The sequence below is a fragment of the Rhinopithecus roxellana genome, chromosome 10, assembly GCF_007565055.1.
Source record: "Rhinopithecus roxellana isolate Shanxi Qingling chromosome 10, ASM756505v1, whole genome shotgun sequence".
In the NCBI taxonomy this organism is placed as follows: domain Eukaryota; kingdom Metazoa; phylum Chordata; class Mammalia; order Primates; family Cercopithecidae; genus Rhinopithecus; species Rhinopithecus roxellana.
In genome coordinates, this window is record NC_044558.1 from 98,623,207 (window position 1) to 98,647,218 (window position 24,012).

General features: G+C 47.7%; 1 protein-coding gene across 1 annotated transcript in view; it reads right to left on the reverse strand.

The window, feature by feature from the left end:
• BTBD11 (BTB domain containing 11) overlaps window positions 1–19,681 on the reverse strand; it is a 366,318-nt gene extending 346,637 nt beyond the window's left edge. Inside the window, exon 1 of the mRNA XM_030939355.1 lies at window positions 18,019–19,681. Within this exon, the coding sequence (XP_030795215.1) occupies window positions 18,019–19,153 (1,135 nt within the window). The 5' untranslated portion in view covers window positions 19,154–19,681. The remainder of the gene's footprint in view (window positions 1–18,018) is intronic.
• Between the last annotated feature and the right edge of the window lie 4,331 nt (window positions 19,682–24,012).

A 24,012-nucleotide genomic window follows, 5' to 3' on the forward strand; every position in this document is an offset into this window, starting at 1 on the left:
ATCAGAGCATTGAAGGAACTTTCAATGTGTCACACTGTGCCCACCATATGTGGCCAACACAGTCAATGGGAGGGTCTGGTGATGATGAGCCAGGTGGCTGGGTGGGAACCTCAGCCCCTACATCCCCACTGCATGGCCTTAAGTATCTCTTAGCCTCTCTGAGTCAGTTCCTCAGTTGTGCGGTGGAACTAGTAACACCGACATCATCGGTGGTGATGGAGCAATTGAATGAGATACTATTGTGAATGTGCTCAGCAGAATCTGGTACATGGGAACCAGCCACATTAATAAGTGGGAAGTGGTGTGAATCACAACTAAAGAAAGAGAACAAAGCCTTGTTTCCTTTTCCCTGGGGCAGCATGGCATCGTGGAGGCACCAACCTGGGAATTCAGAGGGCTGAGATCCCGATCCAGCTGAGAAGGAAAGACTTTCCACCTTTAAAACAGGACTTCTATCACCCACTAGACTCACTCGCCTGCCGGCAGCTGTGCAACCCCATACAAGTCTATTAATCCCCCTGGTTCTCAGGTGTCTAACTTGCAAAATCCATCTGATATCCAGACTGAAGACAGCGGGGCTGCGCCTGGAGAATTGTGAAGCTTCTCTCAGCAATAAGATCCAAAAGTCTACGCAGACACAGCTTTCAACTTTGGATTAGAATGAGGTGCCATCTCATGGGCAGAAACTGGGTACAAAGGGATAATGGGCAATCATTTCCTTTCTGTTCTTCAAAGAGAAGCAAGCTTTGAAAAGGAGCGTTGTTCAAGGCTGAGAATTCAGAAATATGCAGGAAGACTCCCAGTCAGTTAACCAATGGTTAGCAACAAGCTCTGGATTTGCCTGTTAGTGAAGCTCCATTAATTCACAGTTCACTTCACAGGCTGCAAATATTTATTCAGGACGTACTATACTCTGGCAGTCTTCTAGGCGTTGGGGGGACAGCAATGAATAAAAGAGACAAATATCTGTGCTCGCATGAAGTTTACATTCTATGGTGTCATCCATTCATTGAACACGTATGTTGAAGTGCCTACTATGTGCCAGATGCTGTGCTAGAGACACAAGATGATCTGTAAAGACTGATAGGTTAGTGGGCCATTCAGTATAATCTGATAAGTGTTACAATAGAGGTTTTCTATGACTGGGGACAGTCCCAACAATAACAGCCAACATATATCAAGCACTCACTGCCACACATTAAGTGCTTATAGACGTCACGTCATTCTGTTTCATCCCCAAACACTCCTATGAGGTGACCATGCTTACAAGGGAGCAAACTGAGGCTCGGAGAGAACTGGACCAATGTGGCTCAGCTAGTAAGGGATGACACTGGGATTTGCAGCCAGACTGTCTGTCTTCGGACCCTTGATGTAACTACCATGTGATCCCTCCCCTTAAAATCAACCAGATTAGAAGATTTAGTGGGTAAGTAACTTACACTGTACAAGTCACAATATCCCAAAGTCACTATTTGCTCACATCAGGGTTTGGGAATGCAGGACTGATCGTTTCTGTTTTCAACCTCAGACCTTTGACAGCCGTCAGGTGGATATGCCAACTTTGACAAATGAGAACAAGCACTTTGGCATGGGAAGTTGGGAAGTGTCTGGCTGGATAGGCTATTTTTGGTTCAGAGATGGCTTTGATGACTTCTACCTCTGCTCCCGCCAATCAGCAATGCCACCTGGGAGGTGAGGATGCAGCAATGAAGGAGGAACACAAGAGAGCTTTGCATTGGGCGGGGCTGGGGGGTAGGAGCAGAATTGCAAATAATTGTCAGGGGCGGGAGGAGGAAGGGAGTCATCTTCAACTGCGAAGCATCCAATTGTTGGACCCTGAATTCTGCCATTTCAGTTTATTTCCAATATTGGTTCTCCTCATGCCCTATCTTCTCTCTTTCATCCCTGTTGGGTCCTGGAGCTGCAAAGATTCCAAGCACAGTACTCCTCTTTCCCTCTCCTCCTGGCCCTACCTCACTCGCCTAGCCTCATTCAGCTGCTTCTCTGAGCTTCAGCAGCACATACTTTCTAAGCTTGTCTCATTGGCCAAAGCACACATCCACTGTGGGATCCCAGTTTCATGGGTAGTCAGAGCCTCCCGGGAAGCCAGAGCAGGAAGGACTTGCTCATTACCCAGGCTAGTGCTCTTCAAATTCTACATCTTATTCAAAATCCCAGTATATATAAAACAGATACAAGAGGAACAACTGCTGATGTGTGTGTACAGGGTGGAAGTGAGAAGCCTCCCTGCCTTACTCCATAAGAACCCAGATCAAAATCACTGATTTGGCCTAATCCCCCTTGTTTATGGTTTATAGATGATATACTGAGGGCATTTTCCCTCTATTCCCTTAGGAAAACATCACAAATATCCTCAGAATCATTATGGTTAGTGTGGTTCCCAATAAGTACATCTATGTTGCTGCTTTTTTCTTTCTTTCTTTCTTTTTTTTTTTTTTTTTTTGAGGCAAGGTCTTGCTCTGTCACCCAGGCTGGAGTGTAGTGGCATGATCATAGCTCACTGCAGCCTCAAACTCCTGGGTTTCAATGATCCTCCCATCTCCTGAGTAGGTGGGGCTACAGATGCATGCCACCACTCTCAGCTGACTCTTTACATTTTATATAGAGATGAGGTCTTGCTATATTGTCCAGGCTTGTCTTGAACTCCCGGTCTCAAGTAATCCTCCCACCTTGGCCCCCCAAAGCACTGGGATGACAGGCGTAGGTCACTGCACCTGGCCTCAATGCTGCTTCTTCATGGGGCCTGAAACAGTCCCCAAGGGTTGCAGACAGAAATACTCACAGAGTTTGGGGGTACAGTGGGAGTAACTACCTCAAGTATCACCTGATTCAGGGAACCACTTCCTCCTTGGGGGCACACTATCTTCTGTTAACTTCTAGGACATTCCCAGTTCTCCTCCTCACTTGGCTGCTCCTTCTCAGCCTCCTCTGCTGGTTCCTCCTCTTCTGTCTGGCCCAAGGAAGGGCTCTGTCTTTGGTCGTCTTGTCCCTTCTATACTCACTCCCTCTGTGACCTTGCCCACCTCATGGTTTGAAATACCATCCACATGCTCTCAGTTCCCAAATGTATATCTCCAAACCATCCTCTCTCCTGAATTCGAGATACTTCTGAGTGAGTATCCAACGGCCTGGTTAACATCTCCTCCTGGACACCTAAAAGACAACTCGAACTTTGCATGTCCCAAGCTGGGGTCCTGATCTCCCTGCCATCTCCAAACCTGCTCTTTCCACGGTCTTTCCCATCTCAGTTTAAGGCAACTCCATCCTCCTCATTGTTCAAACCAAAAACCCTTCAGAGTCTTCCTTGATCCCCCTCGTTCCCTCACACCCCACACCCAATGTATCAACATGAGCTTGTTAACTCCACCTTTTAGTTACAGCCAGAAGCTTCTTCCTAGCCCACCTCCACTGCTACCACCCAGGCTAGGCCACCATCCTCTCCTGCGCAGGTTATCAGAAGAGCCTCCACACACTCGTCTCCCTGCCTGCACTCTTGTTCCTCTGGAGTCCATCTTCAACCAGACCTGCCAATCCTTATTCAAAACCCTGCCATGGCTTCCCAGTTTACTAAGAATGAAAGCCAAAGTCTGCGATGACCTATGTGGCCCTATCTAACCTGGCTTACGATGACCCTGTGCTTTCACCTCTCATTCTTCTTGGCTCACTCATGCTTCTCCACCACAACGGGTTCTTAGCTATTCCTGCCTCAGTGCCTTTACACTGGCTGTTCCCTCTGCCTGAAACAGTTTTCTCCCAGATACAAACATGATCAATTCCCTCACCTCCTTCATCTTTCTACACCAATGTCATCTTTGGAGTGAGGCCACCCTGACCATGCAGTCATTGCAACCATCCCCTACTCTCCCGATTCCCCTTACTCTGATTTAATTTTTCCATGGCAGTTGTCACCTTCTAACACTTTTACTTATACAGTGTGTTTATTATGTAGTAGGGTCTCCCCAACTAGAACGTAAGTTCTGTAAAGGCAGTGATTTTTTTTCTATGGACTGATGGATGCTAAGTATCTAGAACCATACCTGGTATATGGTAGCCTCTCGATAAGTATCTATTGAATAAATTATTGAATGAATGGTTATTTTACAGTTTACAAAGAACTTTTACATCTGAGAACTCCTTTGATCCTCAAAACAATTCTGGGAACCTGGTATATTTCTTATCTCCATTTTTTCTGATGAGCAAACAAGTCCAAAGAGGTTAAGTTACTTGCCTGAGATCAACACAGCTTATTCTAGAGCGGGCCTCATGTCCTCTTCTGGCACTAAACCCTCAAGTGCTGTCTCATCTGACCATATCGATGAAATCTCTCCAAAGCCCAGGTCTCATCCAGCTCTCTCCTGCTTCCCTAAACTTGCACCCCAGCTTGCTGATGACTATATTTGCAGGTGCAATGTGTGGTCTGCTTATTTTGTCTCAGAGGAGCATATGAACTCACTCTGCTTCTCTACAGACCATCTGACTTAGACATACACTTCCAGGTCACCTTCTGACCCTAAGACCCTCCTCCAGAACATAGGAGGAAGAGTCATATGCTGCCCCAACCCCTGCCTTCTGTTTATACACAAAGGACAACAAGTGGACATACCATAAGGAATGAGCAAGGGGGTGAAGGCAGCAGGGATGGGTGGGAGAGACCCTTTGCAGATCAGGAAGCAGCTCCCCTTGTTCTTCCTTAACAACCATAGGCTGAAATGTGAGGTCGCTAAATGCAACTTAATAATGGCTTCTAATCTCCTACTGAGAAATTTCTTTCTGGCCTAAGCAACAGGCACAGCTATAGCAACTGGTTTATTGCTGTCTCATCCACCACACAAAGACGTGTGAGTCGGCTCATGATTGCTCCTTTTGCACAGGCTTCTGGGAAGCTCAGCAGTGGCAAATCTGTAGCCCAACCCTAGCAAGGCCAGTAGGAGAACAGGGCCTTGCCACGGGTCACAACATTGTATGGCATGGCCTGGGGAGACTCACACCTTTTCCCCTCCTCCCTTCACGTGTGCTCAGGCCTTGAGGCAGGTGGCCTAGGTTCAACCCCGAACTCTGCTGCTACTATTCACGCAGTCTCAAGCTGGCTGCCTCACTTCTCTGCCCCTGACAGATATTACTCACCCCAGGTGTCTGGGTAATTTCTCCTCAGTCATCTTCCATGATTTCTGAGTCAGATCTCTCTCACATCCCATATTTCCTCCTCAAGGCATGGTGGTTAGGAACAGGGACCGAGAACCAGGGACGGAGTCCCACTCTGCATCTTACTAACTGCAGGACTTTGAGCAAGTCTCTCCATCTCTCCCAGGTGTCCTCATCTGTAAAACAGAGATGATAACCATACCTGTCTTATAGAGCAGCTAATGCTCTCTATTACTTAAAATGGTGCAAGGAGTGTGGCAAATGCTCAGAACGTGTCAGCTTTTACCAAGATGATGAGCTGGGCTTCCTGATTTTCCAAAGCATCACCTCATTAGACACTTCCAACCCTATCAACACCAGAACCTGGTGTGATCATTATTTCCAACTCCCATGTGAGGGCCATGAGGCTCAGAGAGGTCAGGAGCGTGAGGTCACACAGCACGAGCCCACCCTCCTGGGCCTGAGCCAAGCGAGGCCTTCCCATGCACTGAGGGGCTCAGGCAAATTCCTACCTCAGCACAGGCTCCCAGCTGCCCCTCGAGGCTCCACATTATGGGGCCATCAGAGGCTGTGAAGGTGCCAGCTCACTCTTGGTCTGTTTCCTTGATCCATAGCTCTCATGCTGGGAGAGAGAAAACTTAAGAGCAGCAGCCGAATCAGCAAGAGCAGCCAGCGGATCCAGGTGGGGAGAGATGGGGGAGGGGGCGGGGACGGGAGGGGAGGCCCCTGCCCTCCACCCACCATGGCTGCTGCAGCAAGCTGAGCAAGAGGCCTATCCTCTGGCCCCAACAGTAGCAGCTGCAGAATGGCAGGAGCAGGAGGAGGGTAGGGAGGGCTTCCAAAGGCAAGGAGATTGAGCAGAATCAGAGGCGCTGACATGGGGATGAGATTCCCTGCTCTCTGCCCTCTGCCTGCCCTGGTGGTGCAGACTTCCGGGTGGGAAGGCGGAGCTCCAATCACCTGTGCACAGATCACACCCTTACCACCCCATCCCTGCAGGCTTGCCCACCGCTGTGTCACCATCAGCAGCAGGTGGAGGAGGCTGATAAGGAGCCTTCCACCTCTGAATGCCTGGTGTCCCCGGTCCCCCCGCAAAGCACAAGGGAGGGGTAGCTCCCCTCGCAGGCACTGCCCTGGACCTCACCCCGCAGTCTAAGGAGGCTTGTCCCCATCAAATACTCCTGGCCCCGTGAATCTCTCCCGCTGAGCAACTGTCATGGATGCAGTTTGACATCTGTGTGACTATCTGTGAATAAACTAAACCCGCCTCAAGCCCGCAAGCTCCATGAGGGCAGGAAGCACCTGTGGCTTTGCTCACGCGAGTGAGCCCAGCCCCTAAACGTCAAAGTCAGTATAGAGAAGACTGAAAGGGGCTGAGGAAGGAGGCGGAGAGAGAAAAAGGCTGTGCCACCTCCCCAGTACTTGAAATGCTCAGAAGCATCCAGAGAAAGAAAAGAGGTAATTTAAGTCTGGCGTGCTTCTTGGGCACATCATGACTCCCTGGGTGGTACCCTGAGCTGGGATTAGGAAGGAACAATGACACATACCACCCAAAGAAAATCAGTTAATCCATGCAGCCTCAACCTCAGAGGCAGGCACTGTAAGATTTCACTTACCCCTCCTCAAAGCTGCCTCTCTGATTTGCTTTTAGATATGAATGCACAGGGGAACTGTTAATTTGATTCTGCATTTAGCACACCTGATCTTCACAGTAATTGCTTTCATTGGTTCAGTCACAATCTAATGGGGACCTCCACATGCTTCTAGACTAGCATTTATTTTACTGTGAGATGTATAGTAAAACTGGAGATATTACAGCCGGATCGTAAATTAATCTCCAAACTGCTATCGATGATGCAGGCTCTCATCCCACTGTGCTTCCCACAGGTGATCTGGTTTACAGGAGACCATACATCACTGCGGATGGGAGACGGGCTCTGAAAATCCAGAAACCTGGTATACCGGTTCCAGCTCTGCTGTGTGATCTTGGACAAGACAGTATCCCACTCTGGGCCTCAGTTTCCATATCTGTAAAATGTGAGAGTTAAACCAGATGCTCCCTTGGAATGAGGCATGGTATGGTGAGAGGAAGGTCGAATTTGAAGTCCCTCAGACTTAAATTCTATGTTTTTAAATTGAGTTCTTATTGTCTTAGCAACTTTGGGCAAGTGACTTTATGTATCACAGCCTCAGATTCTTCTTGGGTAAGATGGGGACGATGATAATACCTAACCAGCCTTTACACATTCACCCTTCCAGTCTGCTCTCTGAACTACTGCCAACATGATCTTTTTAGAACACAAATCTGATCACTGTATCTCCCTCCTTAAAAGCTTTCAAAGGCTCTCCAGTGCCCTCTGTAAAAGCCTGCTTAATCTGGCAGATGCTTAGTCTAACCTCTACCAGGCTCCCCTACCTACCTGCTCCCATTCCAGCTGCACTGGCCATTCTACCTTTCCCCCATGCTCTCCTCTGCCACAGGCCCTTTGCTCATGCAGTTCGCATTCACCAAGTATTCTTCCTACCTTTTCCACCAACTTGGCCATGCTTCAGCCTCATTCCAGCCTCACTCAAGCCTCACTTCCCCATTTCCTTAGTGAAGCCTTACTCCCAGCCACATCAAGAGCCGTAGTAAAGACTCAGCCTGTATGTCTCTCCTTTGTTGCACATGTCACCCGCTGTAAATTTACATCTGCATAATTCTTTGATGAATAAATTAAACCCAGCACAGGCCCACAAGCTCCATGAGCACAGTTAAATGTTGCTCAACATTTAACACAGTGCCTATAGAAACAGTCATAATAAATATAATGAAACCCCACAATGGCCAACACATATGAAGCAATTTCTACATGTCAGGCACTTCCCAACAGCCTTCAGAATTAGGTTTCACTATTACTCTCATGTAACAAAGGGAAAAAGTGAATCACAGAGAGATTAGGTAACTTGCCTGACATCACACAGCTAATAAGTTGTCAAAGTCCAGAAGTCTGGTTACTGACAAACTATAGAAAGCTTTTCAGTCACTCAGTAAATGAGGCAGCGTCCAGGGAACAGTTCTTTAAGCAAGGAGGCTGGCACCTGCTTAGGCACTTAATAATAATGACGACGATTGTTAACAGATATTGAGTACTTACAATGTGTCCAATGTTATTCTAAGGACTTTTATATGAATTAATTCATTTTATCCTCTCAATGGCATTTTCTTTATGAGGGAGTGCTACCAGTATCGTTATTAAGCAGATGAGAAAATTGAGGCTGGGAAAGATGAACTGACTTGCCCAAAATCACCTGGCTTGTAGGCAATAGAGGCAGAATTTGAACCCTGGTCCACCTAACTCCAGAGTCTAGCAAAATCCCAGCTCTGTGATTCTCAGGGAGGACCAGGCTCGGTCTCCTCTGCAGTAAAAATGGAATCAATTCTCCCCTATGCCACAGTTTTCTGAATTCAGTTCTACCTGTGAGAGGGCCTGTGCTTCTTATGGCACTGAGCCCACCCAGCTAGGCAGGGTATGGAGGGAGCTGTCCCTGGAGATGATAAAGCCAGCTATTTCCCCAGGGCCTTAGCTGAGGAGGCTATCTGTGATCTGATGGACAGCTGGGAAGTGACTCATGGGGAGTCAGGGAGAAGGGAAGCCGGCGAGGACTAAAAAAAGACCTGCGACCACATATTATGCACAAGGACCATCATCAACCGTAACCACCACCACCAAGGCAAGCCCCGCCCTCTGCCCCACATGCCCCTCAGGCTGCACTGGAGTCCTTCTGGGATCCTCCTGGAGGCCCCTATGATCCGGATTTCACCGGCTGTGGCAGTTCAGAGCACAGGCTCTTGAGCCCAAATCCCAACTCAATCACTGTGTAGCTGTGGCATCCTGAACTAGTTGCTGAACTTTTCTGAGCCTCAGTTTCTTCCTCAGCACATTGAGGATAAGAAACAGTCATTTCGCAAGAAGAGTGTGGAGATTAAATAAAGTCTTGTGTGTGGAAATTCTGGAATAGTCCCTGGTTCAGCAACTGGTAGTTCTCCCTGTAGATAAAATGCAGGAGATGCAGGAGACACATAATACAATTTTCCTGGAGCACCCACTTGTTCAGATTGACATTTTACCTTCACATCCATTCACTGTTAATCCACTCCACTTTCAGTATAGAATGATACTATCGATAATAATAAAGATAACAGTTATTAAGTACATATGAGATGCTACGATCAACATTTCACATTCATTATGTCATTTTAATCCTCACAAGCATTCTATAAGGCAGACTGCCAACTGCCTAATTCAAATCTGGCCGGCCACTTGCAAGCCATGTCACCTTAAGCAAATTCATTAAACCTTCTGTTCCTCAACTTCTTAATCTGTAATATGGGGATAATAATAGCGCCTGCTTCATAAGGTTGTTGAGATGGCTAGCTCTCTATTAAATACTTATGCCCCTCTGATACTGTAGACTTGTGGCTATGGGTGGCTGCCCTGCCAGAGACCATAATTTCCAGCCCCCTTACATCTAATGGAGGCCATGCAACCAAGTGCCAGTCATTGGAATGTGGAAGGAATTGACACACCCACACCCAGGACTGTATTACAATCCTCCACATTCTCTATCATCGTCAATCAGAGACGTCTCTGGGAGTTATGTGTTCAAGATGGTAGAGCTTCCATCAACTTCCACAGACAGAGCACCTCTCTCCCCTGCCATCAGGTGGACTCTACATGAATGAGAAAGCAGCTTTTATTATGTTCAGCCACTAAGATGTTAGGATTTATCTGATGCATCAGCTACCATTATCCTAACTAATACAGAACTTAGTTCCAGAAGCGGACTACTTAAAACATGTGACATTGGCTTAGAAGTCAGGTAGCAGGTTACACTAGAGCCTGGAAAACTGGAGACCCATGTGATACAGAAGAAAAATGTCTCATTAAACTGTCATCTATGATAACTTGGCAGTCGGTGCTCATGCCTACTAAGCCTGTATGCTCTATAGAAAGAGCATAAAAAAGAATGGTAATAGAGTTTGCTAACTGTTCCTGGCTAAGTGAGGTACTAGGTAAAGAGAAGAACTCAGGCATAAATTAACCAGTTTGAAAGTAATTTTAGAAAGGAATAATGGAGAGGTAAAAACAGACAACTATGTCTAAACCCCAAACAATAAAAGAGTGAGAAGACATTTAAGTGAAATAAGTATCATGTGAAGAATATAAGCTTCCCACCTAAGCCTGATGGCCTCAAGGTAGCTGCCATTAAATTTAGAGAGAAAGAGAGGTATGGGGAAAAGGAAGTAATAATCCGGGCTTCAGAATAAAGTCTAGGAAATAACTTTGGGTGTGGCTACTGGAATATTAGACATCGTAGATCAAAGTCTTACTAAGTTGTTGAGGGAATTGCATTGCAAACTCTATAAACCTTGACTTTAATAGTCTTTTACTGTTATAGCATTAAAACAATCCTTGGGCCCCCAGAGGTTCAAGGGAAAGAACTAGGTCACAAAAGATTTAGAGCCCCCAAGAAGGCCATACTGCCCACAACCAACTTCAGGTGTGGCCGTGGAAACTAACAAAGAAAAAAAATCCTCCCACCAGCACAGCTGAGAGTGTGGAGAACAATGAACCAGTAAATTCCTATCAGGAGAAGAATCAGGACCTAATCCAGGAACTTCACTGACTGCTGGGATATAACCCCACAATGCTTGCTTGGCAAGATTTCATCACTACTGAGGACCGGTGACTGCTGTGTACGTACCGTCCATGATTATCCTTTCCAAATGGGAGTTTTGTGATGGTTGTCCCACCCTGTTCAGATGTGGGATATGAATGCAGAGTGGCAGATAATAAGTTTGTTTTGCCTCATGAGTCCCTGGACCATGGTGAGGTGCCACACTCAGCTTCATGGACAGGACTGAGCAACATCCAATGACTCTGAACTTGAAGTTGGAAGCAGGGATCAGATAAAATGTGGGTTCCTCCCTTAGGGAAAAGAGAATGTGTTCTGAGCATAGGAAGAAGGAGGCACACACATATTGGTGGTCAGAGAGCCAATGATACATCTGGTCAATGATATGTGGACACAAGCAATGTAAGTCCCTCCCGGCTTAGCCTATACCACCTTTCTTAAGCTCCTCCACACTCACTGTCTCCCTCTACCTACTGGCTGGATGAATGTCCAAGGAAGGCACTGAAGGCCACATGCAGAAAATAAAAAAGGCAAACTCTCCATTAGTCAAGCTTGGTACCTAAATGACCCTCCTGCCTCCTCCAACCCCACTCCTCTCTCAATCAGAGTTTAAGTGTATAAGAAATGAATTTCTATTGTGTTAAGCTACTGAGATTTCTGAACTATCTTTAATAATAACTGATAAGGCCAGGCATGGTGGCTCATGCCTGTAATCCCAGCACTTTGGGAGGCAGAGATGAGTGGGTCACCTGAGGTCGGAAGTTCGAAACCAGCCTGGTCAGCATGGTGAAACCTTGTCTCTACTAAAAATACAAAATTAGCCAGGCGTGATGGCGCATGCCTGTAATCCCAGTTACTCAGGAGGCAGAGGCAGGAGAATCGCTTGAACCTGCGAGGCAGATGTTGCAGTGAGCTGAGATTGCACCATTGCACTCCAGCCTGGGCAACAAGAGCAAAACTCCATCTCAATAATAATAATAATAATAGCTGATGTAACTATAATGATTATAATACATAAAGCTCTTAAAATAGTGCCTGGCATATCATAAGCTATACAAGTAGAGCTGTTTATTACAATACCCATTTTACAGATAGGGAAACTGCAGCTTACAGGTGTGCCTGAGTCCAGAGTCAATTACTATTTTGTATTTACCTTTCAGTGGATAATAAGTTTGGTAATAATGAGTTTGGTGTCTGGCTCAAGGTCACAAATACTAACAGACTCCGAATTAGAGGCCTTCCTTCTAGTCAAAGTTCATCAACTCCGCCTCTGACCCCGGGTCTTCAGGTTAGTCCTTCATTGTTTTGTTATTTTTATTTTATGTTTCAGGAAACACCCAACTTGCAAATGCCCCAGCACTGAACTAGCAGGTCTGCACAGAAAACCCAATCACCCTCTACTGACCCAAATTCAAGTTTTAATTTACATCAAGCCAGTTAATTAAAAAGGTGCTCTGTGTGCACAGGCACTGCTACAGCTGGCTCTTGAGATAGCGTTTGCTCTTCCTCTTAAGAAGCTGGGTTTCTTCTGTGACATTTTTGGTCCAACACAGCAACACTTTTCCACAGAACAGGATGACCAGTTTAGGGAAAAGAAAACAGCTGAGCAAGCATTTTGTGCAGAGGCAATAGAAAAGCAAAAGACCTGAAAACCAACCTACCCCCAAAGCCCGTGCTGACAGGTGAGGGCTTGTGTTAATTAATGTTTATCAAATGACTGGGGATCCCTGAAATGAAAGAGACTATTGAAAATCCCCCAAGTATTATTATTTTCTCCAGCCTGAGTAATCTGTTTTTTAAGGAAGCCATTATTATCGAGTGCCTACTACATGGCAGGTGCTTTTATAAACTGTATCTGAATTAATCCTTCTGATCGCCCTTTGTGTTCGGTTTGGGTTTTCTTCCTTTTTAAAATACATCTTCTTTTGTTTTCTAATCCTCACTGTACAGATGAGAAAACTAAGTTCAGCCAAATTAAGTCACTTGCTAGAGAATGGTAGAGCGAAAATTTGGGGTTAGATCTAAGTGTAAGGTCTTTCTCCCTTCCTTTTCACCATTCCATACCACCTCTTCCAGTCTGCCCTTCAAATTGTACATTTAAAACAAACTGTAATTCAAGAATACCTATGGCTTTTTTTTTTTTTTTTTGGTGTGTCTTTTTTTTTTTTTTAACTGAAGCATATTTCACAATACAGTAAAATGCTCAAATACTAGGTTTACCATTAGATACCAGTCTGGCCGGCATGGTGAAAACCCATTTGACAAATGCATACATGTACCTCTGAACCCACATTCCAATCAACATAAGGAACTATTTCCAGAAAGTTTCCTGGTGCCCCTTCACTAAAGATAGACATCATTTAAGTTTAAAATACAGCAAATAAAATAAGCTACCTTAATGTTATTTTATTTTACTTTAATTTATTTATATATATATATATTTTTTTTTTTCTGTAGAGATGAGATCTCACTATGTTGCTTCAGCTGGTCTCAAACTCCTGGCCTCAAGCAATCTTCCTGCCTTAGCCTCCCCAAAATAAGCTACTTTCCTTTGACCAAAACAATCCTTTTGTGACCCTGGCCATGGGGTTGTGCCCATGGCATCAATCTTGAGGCAGGTGTACTGAGTTACTTAGTGTTATATTAAAAAGGGGGATCCAGTTAAAATTCTGTGCCTTGTTGGTTCCATCCACCCTGAGCATGTGGGAATGAATTAATCTGGATGTGATAGAGATGAGATACCATTGCGCCTGGATTATCACAACTATCATCATCATTTTAGCACCTACCATGTGTCAGCACCAGATTATAATAGCCTTAGACACATAATCTCATTTAATCCTTGTAATTATTACCTCTATTTTACAGCTGAGGAAACTGGAGGACAGAGAGGTTGGGTCACATACCTAAGAACAAACAACTAGAAAATGGCAGCCTTGAAATTCAAATCCTAGAGGTCCAACACCAGAGGCCATTCTCTTAACAACTGCCTTTACAGCTGATAGGCAAATTTTAAATGTGTAAAATTGAATCAGCTGGTTATATTCATGTAACAAGCAGTAGAGAGCATCTATTATACAAAGTGCCAGGCACTGTGCTGAGTGATACGGAAGGAGACACAGAGATGAATAAGAACGGAGAAGGGGTTGTGTCAAGGAAGCCCTCACAAGGAAGCCAGGAAGACCAACTCATTCTTGAAGCCAAGTCTTCAAGGATGAGTAGGAACTGGCCAGCTCTAAAGGAATTTAAGGCACAATGACTAGCACATACAAAGGCACAATGAAGTACTTCTGCCCACTCCTTATTTAGCTCAATCAAGTCAAATTTTTAAAACTCCACAGTGGGGTCCCTTAGCTGTTGCCCCGGCTCTTCAAAACAGCTGAAAATCAACACAAAACTCCAGTTCTGAAAAGTTTTTACATAACTGCAAAGTTCATGCCCACAGCAAGCCCATGGATGTGATTTTTGAGAGCCCCTAGGCCTTCTTTCACTTCAGAGCCAAATATATTTTGTTTTCTGAATCCAGTCCCATGTGACTAGTTTCACAATTCCTTAGCCTGGGCAGTTTAGCAGCAGCAAATTAGAAAGGTGGACAGGTACAGAAACAGCAGTAAGAAGGGGCAACCAAGGAAGAACTTGAAGCCAGTGCCAGCCTGTAGTCCCGGCTACTCGGCTGAGGTGGAAGGATTGCTTGAGCTCAGGAGTTCAAGGGCAGCCTGGGCAACACAGCAAGACCCCTTCTTTAGAACAACAATAACAACAAAGTAGAAAAACTTGCAAAGATGATTCAGGAAACTCAAAAAGCAATAGTTTTTCCAGGACATCGTTGTATAATGCAGTACAATAGCTTGCTCAACTCAAACAGGTATCTAATAAGCTCCAACTGTGTACTAGGACCTCTTTTTTTTTTTTTTTTTTTTGAGACGGAGTCTTGCTCTATCGCCCAGGCTGGAGTGCAGTGGCGTGATCTCGGCTCACTGCAAGCTCTGCCTCCCTGGTTCACGCCATTCTCCTGCCTCAGCCTCCCGAGTAGCTGGGACTACTACAGGCGCCCGCCACCACGCCCAGCTAATTTTTTGTATTTTTAGTAGAGACGGGGTTTCACTGTGTTAACCAGGATGGTCTCAATCTCCTGACCTCGCGATCCACCCCCCTAGGCCTCCCAAAGTGCTGGGATTACAGGCATGACCACCATGCCCGGCCTACTAGGGCCTCTCTTAGGCTTAGCAGGAGATATAAAAACATGCAAAATCCAGTTCTGCCCAGTTCCATTTGATAGGAACAAAAAGTATACAATTCAGGAATTGTATGACAGGAAGGGTGTCTGTTCACCTGTGTAGGTAATAAAGGGCAGGTGGGATGTCTGAAGGCAGGGAACTCATCTGTCACTAAAGAGCCATATAGACAGGGGTTAAGAGTACGGACTCTGGAGCCAGGCTATCTGCATTTAAATAAGCAAGATACTTAAATTCCCTGTGCCTCAGTTTCTTCCTGTAAATAATGGGGATAATAGCGTAGTACCTTTTCAAGAGGTACTGGGGATCAAACGGGTCAATATACAGAGCCCTGCTGGATACATGTTAGCTGTTATTACCTCTCACCCGGTGCTTGCTCAGACCCTAGCATTTAGCAACTGCAGTAAGTACCGATGAACAAATGAATTCACAAATGAATAAATAAATGATACTGCCAAATTAAAGGAGGGAAAATCTATTAGGTAAGGTATGTTGTCCTTAATAAGGCTTGCAGATCAGAAAGACTCCGTACAAAATAGTTTAAGAAATAGGTTTGATGTTTAATGTATGATTCCGATACCTAAGGAATTAATCACTCATTCTTTAACTCTTCTGCATAAATGACCTGCCATTTTAAACAAGCCCAAAGAAAAGACATGAAGAGATCACAATGAACTTACAGTATATCTCATACCCAGAGGAGGCTGAAGGGGCCCTGAAACCTAAGAGTTAAGCGCTGTGGCGTGGGAGAGGTTGTGATGGCAGCAAACCCCAACCGTCATTCACTCACCCTGCCCAAAACCAACTCTGTGGTCTTCTCCTTCCTTAAATTATACTTCCTCCAAAAAGAGTAAACACAAAAACTGTTTTTAAAAGTTGTTAAGGTTCATAAAAGTAAAACCGATTTGAAAAAATATAGAAGCTACTAACACAGAACTACAAGAGGACCTGGGGTTGTATTACATATCTAGCCCCCTATTTTACAGAGGAGGCAACTGAGGCCCAAAGATGTAAAGTGACTTGCCCAAACTCACAACTTCAGGATAATGGCAAAGTCAGAGGTAGGGCAGGGTGCCCAGATTTCCACACTAGAGCCTCCCAAAGGAAATAATGAGGGAGAAAAAAGAAGAGGTTCCAGGCCCAGAAGGTGGGTAAGGAGTTGGAAGTCCGGGGCAGCAAAGAGTAAGATGATTGTCATGGGAGCCACCAGGAAGGAAATTAAGCCCCTCTGTGCTTTTTGGTGGGGGTAGGGTTTCAAACAAAGAGCAATCCAGTCCAAAGCTCCCAGGTTTTGCAGGTGAATCCCCGCATTCTCAAGAAGCACATACAAAGCCCGATGCCTTCTCCCCAGATGTGTCCATCTTAGTCGAGATTTCAGGGTGTGTGTGTGTGTGTGTAAGTGTGTGTGGGGGGGGTCCTCGAAGATATCCTCTCTTTGAGGGTTGTGCCCTGGCTGGCAGCAGACGGGGAAGGGCTCTGGCAAAGAGATCCCGAAGAGTCTCAGAGATCAGCGCGGATTCCCCTCCCCAACACACAAACACACACCCGCTTTGCTCCTTCCTTCCCCACCCCCACTGATGATCAAATCCAGGTGAAGGGACCGAGGGCTGCAGGGTCGGTTTCCAAAGGCTTCCGCTGGAGCCGGGCGCCCAGTGCGCCCGCTCGTTCCTGCGCACACTCACAAGCACACTTACACACGCACGGACGCGCGCGCACTCAGACTCTCACACGCACATGCACACCCTTGGCACCGCCCATCGCAGTGCTCCTCCAGCCCCCGGGAAACAGACAGGCAGCAACATGAATGAAATCTGCCCAGAAAGACTGCATTTCAGCTCCAACCACGCAACCTCTGGCCAAACCGCCGAATATGTAACAAAGTTTTCTTTCGCCTTTAAAGTCTCCAGTTACGCTTCTACCATTTCCTGTGGAAAAATGAAGCTTTGAAGTGTCTAGCTCCGGCTTTCGCAGACGGGCAGCACCGCCAGCGCGAGCTCTCGAAAACAAGCGCCCCGGCCCCACCCCCTTCAAGGACAGAACTGAGGGTTCAAACCCACCCAGGTCAGGCCTTCAAAACAGTGGGGCGTGAAGAGAGGATGATAGAACCTACCGGAAACGACGCCCTAAACTGACAACCCCCTCCAGAACTGCCCCCGCCAGCTCCATCCTGCCCAGATCCCCAGAGGCGCTCCTTCAGCCAAGTGGTGAGAGCTGCAGCTCCCTGCCAGAGGGAATGGAGAGGCCAAGAGCTGGGAGGCTGCAACTGGGGGCTTTGTCCATCCCGCAGCCCCCACCAGCTGTGTGCTCTAGCCCTCAAAAACTGCTCTGGAAAAACTTGGCACCGACAAGTCTTCCCGCACCCCAGTCTCACCACACACACCTCTACGACTGTCTAGGCCAAGCAAGCTCTCAACTATTCAGCCGGTACGGCCGTCAGGCCCCTCCTTCCCCTGTGCACTGAGTGCCCCCCGAGGGCGTGGGGGAAGTGGGAGCATTGGGTTGCGGAGAGCGGAACGCGCCTCCTCCCAAGTCCTAGGGAGCCAAATTCATGCGCCCAGGGAAGTGGCATCTTCAAGGTCAAAACAAACAGTGTTGGGGTGGAGTATATGTACTAAGCGCAAATGATCTCAACCCTGCTCCAAAAAATGGTGCTGGGTTTTGCTCACTGCTTGCTGGAGGCAGCTGTTGCCCGGCCCCTCACCGGGGGCGGAACCTCGCGCTCGCGGACCTGGGACAGCACCAGCGGCGTAAAATACGCGCACCCGAGTGCTGGAGGGAACAGACAACCTCCTGTTCTGGCTACCTCCAGCCCGGCCGCCTCCTCAGCGGCTTGGGACAGCAGCGCGTGGCTGGGAAGACGCGGGAAGGGGACGCGAGGCAAACTTGCGCCAAGAGTTGGCCAGGTTGGGTGGGAGGGAGTGGCACCCGCGCAGCCACTTACCGCTGGCGTTCTTCCCACAGATGAGGTGCTGGTAGGGCTGCAGGAGACCCCAGATCTCCGAGTCGTTGTTGACCGTGTGCTCCAGGGTCTCCACGGTGAACTTGGGCGCCTCGTGGAGCGCATGGTGGTGGTGATGGTGGTGGTTGGCTGCGGCTGCCGATGGGACTGCGGCGGCCGCGGCGGCCGGCGGGGCGCAACAGCTGCTGCCCCCGCTGGCGCTGCTGGCTGCGCTGCAGGCGCCGCCGCTCGCCGCTCCTCCCCCGGGCGCCTCCCGCTCTTTATCCGCCGCTGGGGCCGCACCGGGGCCCGAGCTCGGGCCTGGGCCGGAGCCCGAGCCTGACCCAGGGCCACTGCAGCTCCGGGGCACACCGGAGGCCACGACCCGCGAATAGATGTCCCGGAAGAGGCTCTCCATGCAGGCTGTCAGGTAGATGGCGGCGTGCTCGTGGATGCGCAGCGCCACGCGGCTGTCCACCATCCAGCGATACACGCGGCCCACGGAGAAGGTGAGGCCGCAGCGTGCCGACTTGCCGCGGCCCAGGCGGTCGCCGCCGGCGCTGCTCATGTTGTAGAGGGACAGTGCGGCCAGCGCAGCCGCCGTGCAGTGTGCGGCCAGGCCCCAGGACAGCACGATCTCCATGGCGCTCTGGATCTCGTACTTGGTGCACTTGGCGAAGCGCAGACTCAGGCGCTGCGCCTCTTTGGCGATGCGCACCAGCGCCCGGCTCACCAGCGTCGACAGCTTGGCCAGCGCGTCCTTGGGCAGGCCGCCGGGGACCGCCGGGCCTGCCCGGGGATCCCGCGAACGCAGCAGCAGCGCCTCCAGCTCCTGGAGAGTCCAGGGGACCTCGTCTAGGTCCGGCAGCAGCCGCGAGCAGTGCTGGCCGGCGCAGTCCAGCCCCTCGGAGTCTTCCACCAGGGCAGTGTTGACGGTGTCAAAGCTGTTGTGCCGGCTGTGCATGGAGTCAGCTAGAGGCGGCCAGCAGCTCCCGCCATACGGGGACGCCGGGTGCGAGTCGGAACAGCACAAAGACAAGTTGGAGGAGCGCACCGAGTCCGCCGCGCCACCATAACCCGAGTCCAGCGTCAGATCCTCCAGCGTTCTCACAACGGGCTTCTTACCTCTCCTGGCCATCGCTGCGCCACTTCATGCTGCAGCCGCCTGGGAGCCAAGGAGAAGGAGCGGCGAGGAGCAGCGAGTGCCGCGGGGCGCGGGGAGAGCGGAGTCTGCGCCGCCTCGGCTCACTTTTCCACCAGCCGCTGCTACCAACTGTTACTACTTTCGGCTGCCTCCCGGAACCGCCGCCGCTGGAATATACAGAGCAGACCCTGGAGTCATCTTCCAGAGTCCGGGCCGGAGCTGGGCGCACTGGGGAGCAAGCCAGGCCGGGAAGGAAGCTCTCCCCGGGGCTTGCCCCTTTCTTCTAAAATAAAAAGTGTCTAGACCGTTCCTCCCTGAGCCCCGCTGGGCGCAGAAGCCACAGGGCGCCGGCCACGGTGTTCGTGGGACTGAGACCACCCCAAATGCCGCCGCCGCCGCAGCTCCGCGGGCAGCTGGCTCCCAGCTCCCGGCTCCCGGCTCTTGGCCCTGGTTCGCTCGGCGCCAGCCTGCCCTGCACCGGAGCGCAGCAGCGGCCGAGGCGGCTGCAAACCTTGCCGAACCCCAGCAAACCCCGGGCAGCTAGTGGGACGGGCGTATGCAAAGCAGGGCCGGCGGAGAGCCAGTGGAATCGGAGAATGCTAATTACCTCGCTTTTTTTTGTTTAAAGCCCTCCTCTCCATGCGGCCCCGCCCCTCACACACGCCCCCGGAGGAGACCGAGGCTGCAGGAAGTGGGGAGCAGTGGCCAGGAACTTGGGGAACCCTTGCAAGCGTAGAGACGTGCATGCCGCCCCCTGCTGCTGTCCCTGCCCTCAGTCTCCCGGAGGGTGGTGGGTTGGACCGGTGACCTCCCCACCTAGGTGTGCTCTCCACCGCGGTTCACAAGGTGTCTGCCTGACAGTCGCTGTCTCCCCTGCGTTTCGGATTTCACTTTTTTTCCCCACTGTAACGCCTGAAACACGGTTTCCCTCCCTCTCTATTCCCACTTCGGGTACGCAAACCAATTAGTGGGGCCCTTTTTCAGCCCAGGTTTGCTCCAGCATGAAGAGAAATAAGCCTGGCGAGCGGAAGCCCGGGGCGGTGGACTCCACTGGGAGGCCGGATCTCCAGCCATTCGCCACCTGCCAGTAGGGCTCATTAACTCGATTCCTTTCAGCAGCCAGGAGGACCCTGCTCCCCGATTCAAAGTCCTGGGCGTGTGCTGCAGGGAGGGCTCACGCACCACTTTGCCATCCTGGTGGGCATCGTTCCAAATAGCTCGGCCTTTTTAAAAGGAGTAAATTTGCTCAAAGGAGAATCTTCTTTTCTGACTGAAGATATAATATCTATATGCATGACTTTGCTGCATTCCTGTGTCAAACAGCATCATGTCGTCTACTTGTCTGTCCCCACCCGCCCGGGCAGAAGCCATATCTTACACACATGGGGATTCCTGCTCACACTGTGTCTCTCAGCTTAGAATCCCTTCCTGTAGGAAGCCGGCCCAGATCTTTCAGGACTGGCTTTGGTGTTTCCACTGCCTCCGTCCCCTTCTGTGTTTGCTGATTTCTGTGCCCTTGCAACACTAGGTTGCAAAAGTCTGGTTACTTGTCTGGATTCCACGCTGGGCCAGGGGTTCCCATGCAGAGTCCTGGCACAGTAGAGGTGCTCAGTAAATACTTGTTGTAAATTGATGAAGGACCTAAGGATATGCTTTTAAACTGTTGCTTTGAATGTTCGACAATGGCCAACAGGTATATGCAAATATGCTCAACATCACTAATCATTAGGGAGATGAAAATCAAAACCACAATGAGATATCACTTCACACCTGTAAGGATGGCTATTATTAAAAAGTCAAAAGACAACAAGTGTTGGCACGGATGTAGAAAAAAGGGAACCTTTGTACACTGGTGGTGGGGTGTAAATGAGTACAGCCATTATGGAAAATAGCATGGAGGTTCCCAAAAATAAAAATAGAACTACTATGTGATTCAGCAATCCCACTTCTGAGTATACACCCAAAGAAAATAAAATCTCTGCTGAGTGCGGTGGCTCACGCCTGTAATGCCAGCACTTTGGGAGGCCAAGACGGGCAGATCACTTGAGGTCAGGAGTTGGAGACCAGCCTTGCCAACATGGTGAAACCCCGTCTCTACTAAAAATACAAAAATTAGCTGGGCATGGTGGTGCACACCTGTAATCCCAGCTACTGGGGAGGCTGAGGCACAAGAATTGCTTGAACCCAGGAGGCAGAGGTTGCAGTGAGCCAAGATTGCGCCACTGCACCTCTGCCCGGGTGACAGAGTGAGACTCCGTCTCAAAAAAAAGAAAGAAAAAGAAAAGGAAAAGAACATCTCTCTCTTGAAGGGAGAGATGCCCTTCCATGTTCACTGCAGTTTATTCACAATAGCCAAGATGTGGAAACATACCTAAGTGTCCATCCACAGATAAATGGGTAAAGACAATGTGATGTGTATGTATCTGCAATGGAATATTATTCAGCTCTAAAAAAGAAGGAAATCCTGTCATTTGCAATAACATCATGAACTTGGAGAATATTATCCTAAGTGAAATAAACCAGACACAGAAAGACAAGTACAGCATGATCTCATTTATATGTGGACTCCTAAAAAAAAAAAAAAAAAAAAAAAAAAAAAAAAAAAAAAGTTGAACTTATAGCAACAGAAAGTAGAATGGTGGCTACCAGGGGCTGGAGAGTGGGCAAAAAGGGGACAATATTGGTCAAAGGCCACAAACTTTCAGTTGTAAGATAAATATGTTCTGGAGAACTAATGTATAGCATATATCAGCAAACTATATCGCTTGCTGATATAGTTAATAATAACATTATATATTTGAAATTTGTTAGAAAAGTAGATCTCATGTGCTCTCATCATACACAGAAGGTAACTATATGAGGTGAAGGATCTGTTAATTAGCTTGATTGTGGTCATCATTCACAATGTACATGTATGTCAGAATATCACATTGTCTACCCTAAATATAGATAATTTTTATTTTTCAATCATACCTCAGTAAAGCTGGGAGGGGGTGGGAGTCAATAGACTTTCTCAGGTAACCTCATGAATTGTCTCATGTTTCTCATACCTGTGAGCCTCAAATCCGCTATCGCCCTATAGCTGCCATCCTAATATACACGCTGATCACCTCCCACTTTCACTATTATAGTATCCTACCAACTGGTCTCCTATTCTCCTGCCCCTACCTTCTTCAGACCATCCAGTCCAAGAATCTTCTGGAAGCCTGGTTTTCATTTTATCATTTTTTTGTAATTATCAGAAAAGAAATTCAAAGGTTCTCCATTACCTTCCAGCTAAAGTTTCTACTGATTAACTGGATTTCAGGGATCTGTTTCCAGATCTCACAGTGTTTCCAGACTCTTTCCATAATATCATAAACCTTTTATAAGGGATGGATGGCAAGGATGTGGAGAAAAGGGAACCCTTGTACATTGATGGATGGTAGGAATGTAAATTGGTACAGACATTGCAGAGAGCAGTATGGAAGTTCCCCCCAACCAAAGAAAAAGAATAAAAAATGGAACTACCATATGATCCAGTAATGCCACTTCTGAGTATATTTCTAAATGAAATAAAATATCTGTCTTAAAGAGATATTTGTACTTCCTCTCTAGGGTCTCATCACCCCAGCCTTCTGAACACACACTCACACTCATGTAGACACATGAACAGACTAGTACAGTAACTATTCAAAACTACCAGTAATATATGTTATCCTCTAAGAAATGCTACTAGACAATAAACATATACTAAAGATTAAAAATATATTTAAAAAACAGAAATCAAATTACTAGGATTATTTTGCCTACCAGATTGGCAAAGGTTTATATAACCAGTGATGATTAATGTATGTCATATAGACACATGATATACACAGATACATTCACACACCTTCACACAGATACACAGAAACATGCATGCACTCATAGGCAGGCATACTCACATATGCATGCACCCTATGCTGTAGCCATCCTGAAATCGCTTGCTGATTTTCCAAGGTAACATGTTGTCTCTTGCATCTGATATGTCTTTGCAAATGCTATTCCCTTTGCTTGTGGCACTCTTCTCCCACCTCCACTTCTCCATCCTTTCTTCTCAACCAGTAATGTTCAGATCCAAGCTTAGCTCCACTGTGTTTTCCCTGATGCTGCCTCCTCTCCTCCAGCCCTGATGTGGGAAGGTGTCCTATTTCTGAGCTTAGGGCTTGTTCCCAAGGCCTTTCTCTCTTCTCTGCATGTTTCCCCGGTGATCTCACCTACCCCATGCCTTCAGTTACCATCATCTATCTAAAGTGATGAACGCTCAGTAGAATGCAGGGAGCAAGAGAATTCTCATTTTCTCCATGAGGGAAAAGCCTCATGGAGAGGAAAAAAGAGACTGAAGGCAATGGGCTGTATGTTGACTCTTTCTTCTACAGCACCAAGTTGACTTGGGTTCTAGTACTATCTCTGCTGCTTTTCCAATCACGTATCCTGAAGTCGCTCATTCAATCCCTTTGCACATCTATCTCCTTGCCTTTGAAATGAACAAAGTAATTGCATTCACTTTATAGGGTTTCTGGAAGCGGGGAAGAGGGATTAAATGAGATTTTAAAAATATACTCTGTAGGATTTGGCATGGTGTTCCACCTTGATAATAACCCTATAAATGTCTGTTAATAGCTCCCACATTTTCCTGTTTTCTGTAATAAGCACTTATTTCTTATAGAGTCAGAAGAAAAATAAAACAAATGTTTCATTAAAAATTCAACTTATCCTTCAAGGCTGGGCTGAAATGCCACCTCCTCTAGGAGACTTTGCCATTTCTCAGCAGACATGCTCTTTCCTCTTCTTATGCTACAAATGTCTTCTCTCCCCTTCCAAATGGCACA